At 37.4% G+C, this 6,770-nt stretch overlaps 1 protein-coding gene across 1 annotated transcript in view; it reads left to right on the plus strand.

Moving 5' to 3' along the window:
* The window catches only part of TIMM22 (translocase of inner mitochondrial membrane 22), a 38,361-nt gene extending 32,511 nt beyond the window's left edge, over nt 1-5,850 (plus strand). The window contains 1 exon segment of the mRNA XM_053706126.1: nt 3,659-5,850. Within this exon segment, the coding sequence (XP_053562101.1) occupies nt 3,659-3,735 (77 nt within the window). The 3' untranslated portion in view covers nt 3,736-5,850.
* The last annotated feature ends 920 nt before the right edge of the window (nt 5,851-6,770 follow it).

A 6,770-nucleotide genomic window follows, 5' to 3' on the forward strand; every position in this document is an offset into this window, starting at 1 on the left:
ACAGTCTTACGTGTTTCGGCTGTCACACGCCTTAGTCATAGAATATAATAATAATAATTGTAGTACCTGGCTGAAAAATATATATATTTACTGCAAACTGAATAGTAGTCACAATCTTAAAGTAAAGCTGCTCTCTTTCTCAATCTTACCCAAAAAAAGTCTAAATTAAATATCATTTACATTATGCTGTTAAAACACTCAATAGCAGTTCAAATGTAAGTCAATCAGCAAATAATGTTTCATATACTGTAGCAGGATGTAAGACGTCCAATTCTGATCTCCTCGGATTTGCAGATATCTTAGAGTTCTCCACAAGCTCCTGTTGTTGCTGCCATACTTGGTCGCTGCCTAGGCACGCCCCTCATATAATCTTACTCTTAACCCCTTAACGACCAGCACCGTACTCTGTACGACACTGGTCGTTATGCCCTTAAGGACCTTGGCTTCTCTCTGCCGCAAAATTGCGAGATTGCGTTATTTCTACATGCCCCACGAGTGGGGCACTGCAGAAATAGATATGCAGAGTTACCAATGCAGAGAGGGCCAGCAGTGGTGCCGATTGTTGTTGGGTGGGAGGATAAGAAGGGAGACGGGTGGGACTGCTATGTCACGCTACAGGGAAGCTAAAAAAATTTGTTACCTGCGTCATTGAGGGGGAAGGAGGGAGGTATGGTCAATGAGGGGGATCCTATATGGGATCAGTTGCCATACAGGGATCTGGGAGGGGGAGGGTGGTAGAGTATTGAGGGGGGGCAGCTACACTACAGAAAAAAAAGTTATTTTAATTTTTTTGTAAAAAATCTGCCTAATTTGCAGCAAGTACCTAAGATGGTGGAGGGGGAGGGTTAGAGAGCTATTTGTGGGGGGGGATCAGGGAGGTTGGGGGCTAAAGGGGATCTAACACGGCAGAATATTTATTAAAAAAATATATATATATAATTAAAATTTTTTATTTTAGTACTGACTCTCTGCCAGTACTTAAGATGGCGGTGAAAATTGTGAGGTGGGGGAGGGAAGAGAGCTGTTTGAGAGGAGTCAGAGGGTGGGATGTGTCAGGTGGAGGCTGATCTCTACACTAAAGCTAAAATTAACCCTACAAGCTACATAATTAACCCCTTCACTGCTGGGCATAATACAAGTGTGGTGCGCAGCAGCATTTAGCGGCCTTCTAATTCCTAAAAAGGCAATGTCAAAGCCATATATGTCTGCTATTTCTGAACAAAGGGGATCCCAGAGAAGCATTTACAACCATTTGTGGCATGATGGCACAAGCTGTTTGTAAGCAATTTCAGTGAGAAACCTTAAAATTCTGAAAAAAATTACAATTTTTTTAATTTGATTGCATTTGGCAGTGAAATGGTGGCATGAAATATACCAAAATTGGCGTAGAGCAATACTTTGGGTTGTCTACTAAAAATATATATAGTTTTGTTGGTTACATATTCAAAAGGGCTCTATTTCTATTTAAATGTAGTGATGGCAAAAATGCTAAAAATGCTCTGTTTTTTTTGGGGAAGTTTTTGTCTAAAATGTATTCAATGAAAGTAAAAATGTACAGTTGATATCTTTTAATTGCTTAGTCTGACATAGGAACTTCAAAGTACTGAAAGCTTGCAATTGTGTCTACTATTAGCCATTAAATGTGTCACCTGTACATTGCTTTGGTTATTTTCTTGCGAAAGGTCTTTCATTATGGAACATATAAGGTCATTTGTTCATGTGACCACATTACAAATAGTAATTACAAAGCATTGCTGCTGCCATTTCTAGTGTTTGGATTTGAAGTGAATGCCCCACTATAAAATACAGAAACAAGCGTAAAGACATGAGGACAATATAACCCTAAAGAATATTAGGACTAGTTTGCTTTAGCAGTAGCATAGACGGGTATCGCTGCTGTTTTCCCTACACAATGGCAATATCACAGCTGTCACATTATTAGGGCTAGTTTGCTTTAGCAGTAGCATAGACGGGTATCGCTGCTGTTTTCCCTACACAATGGCAATATCACAGCTGTCACATTATTAGGGCTAGTTTGCTTTAGCAGTAGCATAGACGGGTATCGCTGCTGTTTTCCCTACACAATGGCAATATCACAGCTGTCACATTATTAGGGCTAGTTTACTTTAGCAGTAGCATAGACGGGTATCGCTGCTGTTTTCCCTACACAATGGCAATATCACAGCTGTCACATTATTAGGGCTAGTTTGCTTTAGCAGTAGCATAGACGGGTATCGCTGCTGTTTTCCCTACACAATGGCAATATCACAGCTGTCACATTATTAGGATGGGCGTAATGTGAGCACAGAGATGTCATCTGTGCATGAATGTCATATGTGACATTGCTTCTGGGACTGTCAGCTGTAACTCATTGCAGAACTCTGTGCTGCTACCCTTTCTGCCTTCTAAGTAGTTAACTCTACTCCTGATCCCATCTACCTCAACCGCTCACCTGTTGTAGAGGTGGGTTTATAGCGACATTGTTGAGGCTTGATATAATAAGTGTTAAGATCACTGTATCTCTGCCACAAGCACACAGATGGGTATACAGCTCTGCCCATTAGTACTGAGGTGCTCAGGTGTACCCTGTCCTCCTTTCAGCAAGCAAGATGTGTGATAATTCTATATCCGATAACGATGATATGCCAGTATGACAATGGTAGACATGAGACGTGGTCATTCCAGTGGCTTACATTAATAAACAAACTGGCATTTGTAATTATCTTAATATAAGCACATACATGTCTACATTATGGTAGTAAAATATTCTATTAGGGACAGTTTTCACCCAAAAATATACTTTGATATAAAATATAATTTTATAGTTGATTTATTTAATGTTGCATTTAGTTTTTTTTCTCCTTAACGGGGCATCAAAGTCTAATTCAGAGCAGCGATCCACTACTGGGACCTAGCCATCTAGTGAGCCAATGACAAGAGGCATATATGTGTAGCCACCAATCACCAGCTAGCTCCCAGTAGTGCATTGTTGCTCCTGAGCCTACCTAGGTATGATTAAAAAAATTATACCAAGAGACTGAAGCAATTTTGCTAACAGAACTAAACAAAGTATTTTTCTATTGCATGCCCTTTTTTCAACCACACAACTCGTGTGTGTGTGTGTGTGTGTGCATATGTATGTATATATATATATATATATATATATATATATATATATATATATATATATATATATATATGTATATGTATGTGTGTGTGTGTATATATATATATTGTATATGGTACATTGTACGCAAAATCTGAAATGTTAATAAAATTGATATAAAAAGTATTAGTCTAGAAATGACCATTTTATGTTTTCTAATTTATTCTAAAAATATTGTGCATCCCAATAAAAGATAATTATGCCAACTATAGTTTTGTTGGGCTACTTGGTTATTATATATGAATTAGTTATAAGCATGTTGTGAGAGTTGTAGCCATGTTAAACACACTTAGTGTTGCAGGTGACGATTAAACATGGCACGTTGCGTGCTGACTAGTATCTGTGGCACCCCTCACACATATCCCTTCTTGTATTTATATGCTTAGTGTTACTAACCAATGAGGTGCGTTTACTCAGTAGCAACTGTAATTAACAGAAGTGTCTGTGACCTCATATGACTGTAAAGTGTCTGTCATTTCCTCTCTCTGGCAGCGGGCCTTAAAGCTGGGACACTTGGCTGTGGAGGATTTGCAGCTTTTTCTGCGGTAATAGACTATTATCTGCGATAGCAATTTCATGCAGCTGGGTGGAGCTCCTTCTCCATGGACATTACCTGCTACTGATAACGGATACTGTACAGCCTGAGCTACAGTTTAATTCACATTCTACAACACATCTTGTCGCCTCTGCCTTTATGTTAAGAACAGCTGGGAACGGATCACTCAAGCAGAATTACAGAAACATCACCATAATAATAATGTATTTGTCTTTAATGTAAAGAGATATTTATAAAACATCATGTTCATTTGTGTTCTTTTTTTTTTACTCCGCAATAAGAATCAATAAATCAGACACTGTCTTTAGGGTATGTAGTACAAAAACAATATTGTTGCTTCACAATTTTTAGATTTACAGGATGAAAAAATGAAATGTTGCTTTAGGAATAAAATGAGTTTTTTTATTCATGATATAGTGTATTTATGTAGAGATAGCGCTTTTGTTTTTCCCCCAAACATGAAATAATAATTAGTAAAGCTCTGATCTCATTATGGCGATTTAACATTGAAAGGGAACATTATTTCTTCCTTTGATGTGCATTTATAAAAGGGAAAGCATATGTGGCATATAGAACAAGCTGCTCACATGGTGAAATTACACTGTCAGGGACATGGGACCTCTTTGCTTTGCAATAAAGTCCTATACTGGCTGGAAACTGTCATTTTGTTAGCAAAGTCTACATGGTTTTGAAATATCGTACCCAATTCCTCAGTCTAATCACAACCAACATGTACAAGTATTAGGCTTGTAAAGTCTGCTTTGTTCATTTTCAATACTCAGAAATGTAAAATACACATTTGTCAGCAATAAATCACAGGAAAAATAATAATAATGTAAAGTATTTTTACTATGCATGAATAAACATTTTATATTACAAAGTGTTTATGCCCATTTAAACGGTTTGTATCTCTGGTTTTGAGAGTAATATGGCTATCAAATGCTTTAATTGTAGAACATACTTTTATAGTTTAAAACTAATACATGAACATGTTTATAATTAAAGGGACATCATGTTTATTGTTTTAAAAGATAGATAATACCTTTATTATCCATTCCCTAGTTTTGCATAACCAACACCAACAGACTTGCATTTTAGCCAATCGGTGCTGACTCCAAGGTAACTCCACATGCGTGAGCCCAGTGTTATCTATATGACACAAATTAACTAACACCCTCTAGTGGGGAAAACTGTTAAAATGCATTCAGATAAGAGGCGGCCTTCAAGGTCTAACAAATTAGCATATGAACTTCCTAGGTTTAGCTTTCAACTAAGAATACCAAGAGAACAAAGCAAAATTGATGATAAAAGAACATTTGAAAGTTGTTAAAAATTACATGCCCTAGCTGAATCAGGAAAGTTTATTTTGGACTAGACTGTCCCTTTAAAGCAGGCCTATATATTGTTTGATATATTTCCTTGATTTTTTTTTTTTTTTGTACATTTGTTTATTCGGTACCATATCCTTTAGTGCTCAGATCTTACTTAGTGCCAGGGCTTCTTTTATTCCCCCAGGGAAAACCTAACTGAAATTGTTTGTTAATCCCCACCCTGGCTACGGCCTACAAACCACACACTCAGAGAAGACCTAAAAATAACAAAATACAAAGATCACACCTTTCCACACCCCAAAAACACTACAGCTGTGCAAATAAATAGTTTTGAAAACAGAGATTACTAACTCAGTTTACACTTGAGGGCAGGAATACCAACATTTTAGTTTCTCCAAAAGCTTGTTTGATAAAATATACAATAGCTGCTTCACTTGATTTGATGTCAATCTTAATATGTTAAACATAATTGTCACAATAACAGCATTGCAGGTTGAGTCACTAAATACTAAGGCAAATTAAGTTGAGATATGACCTTTCTCCTGAGCTTTAGAATTGTGTGGTCTGTTAATAAACAAAAGCAGCCATTCTTTCCTCTTTATACAGTGAAGGCAAAACACACACATGTAATGAGAGCCAGTGCCAGTAATTCATTATGCATTTATTTTTTTAAAGCATGCAAGTATTTGTTCCAAAAGTGACATAGCTTTGTATTGCCCTTCCACTGTTTCTGTAAAAAAAGCCATTCATTTTCCCCCCAATTAAAAAAAAATAATAAAAAGCTAAAATTTTATTTACATGTTAATGTGTTGTTGTTTTTTTGTTAAAAGTGAATATTAATAATATACTGTGTGTGTGTGTGTGTGTGTATATATATATATATATATATATATATATATATATATATATATATATATATAATTTGCTGTTTTTAGGTTTTGTGCTAACCTAGGCACTCAAAATCCCCCCCCCCCCCCCCCCCTCTCAGCAATTGCATATATAACACCAGCAACCCTAACTATGACCCATCTGCTGAGTTCTGCTTCACAGGGACTGGCATTGGTCTCACTAACTGTAGACACATCTAGGGCTTTTTGAGAAGTGGGGAAGTTGGTGTATCTTTTTCAGTGGCAGGAGAAGGTCTCCCTGGTTGGTCCCCATCGTAGCACAATGAGGTCTCTCATGAGCTCAGTGAAATTGTGATGGCATATTTTAGACGGCTTCAGAAGGTACACGTGGAGTTGTTATGTGCTGTGCTTGCCAAGTTGGAGATGATTGCCAGGAAAAACCCAGCAGGGCATAGTCATGGAGTACAAGTCAGAAAACCATGTAAGTGAGACCTTAAGCTGTGGTAAGTACCCCTGCACTAACACTGTTACTTGTTGCTGTACCAGATTCTCTTTGTTGACACTAACAGCTCCCCAGTTTGCCAAAGATGTTTTTTGCTCACATCTCATATGTAGCCCAGTCCCCTGTCGTGTTACTGCCCAGAGGCCATAATATGCACCCAATGGCCTTTATAAACTAGCCGTACAGAAGGTGACCATGTCTTGCTGCCTTATGGCCTGACATGTACTTTGGTTTTGTGTATGTGCCACTTTTTTAATTTTTTTAATAATCCTCAAATGATGGACCTTACTTTATGCCATAGTTCTTTTTTTAAAGCCAGGTTGTGAGTTACATGTGAAACCCAATTACAACTTTTTAGCTGTCATTA

This window comes from Bombina bombina, chromosome 3, assembly GCF_027579735.1.
Source record: "Bombina bombina isolate aBomBom1 chromosome 3, aBomBom1.pri, whole genome shotgun sequence".
NCBI lineage: Eukaryota > Metazoa > Chordata > Amphibia > Anura > Bombinatoridae > Bombina > Bombina bombina.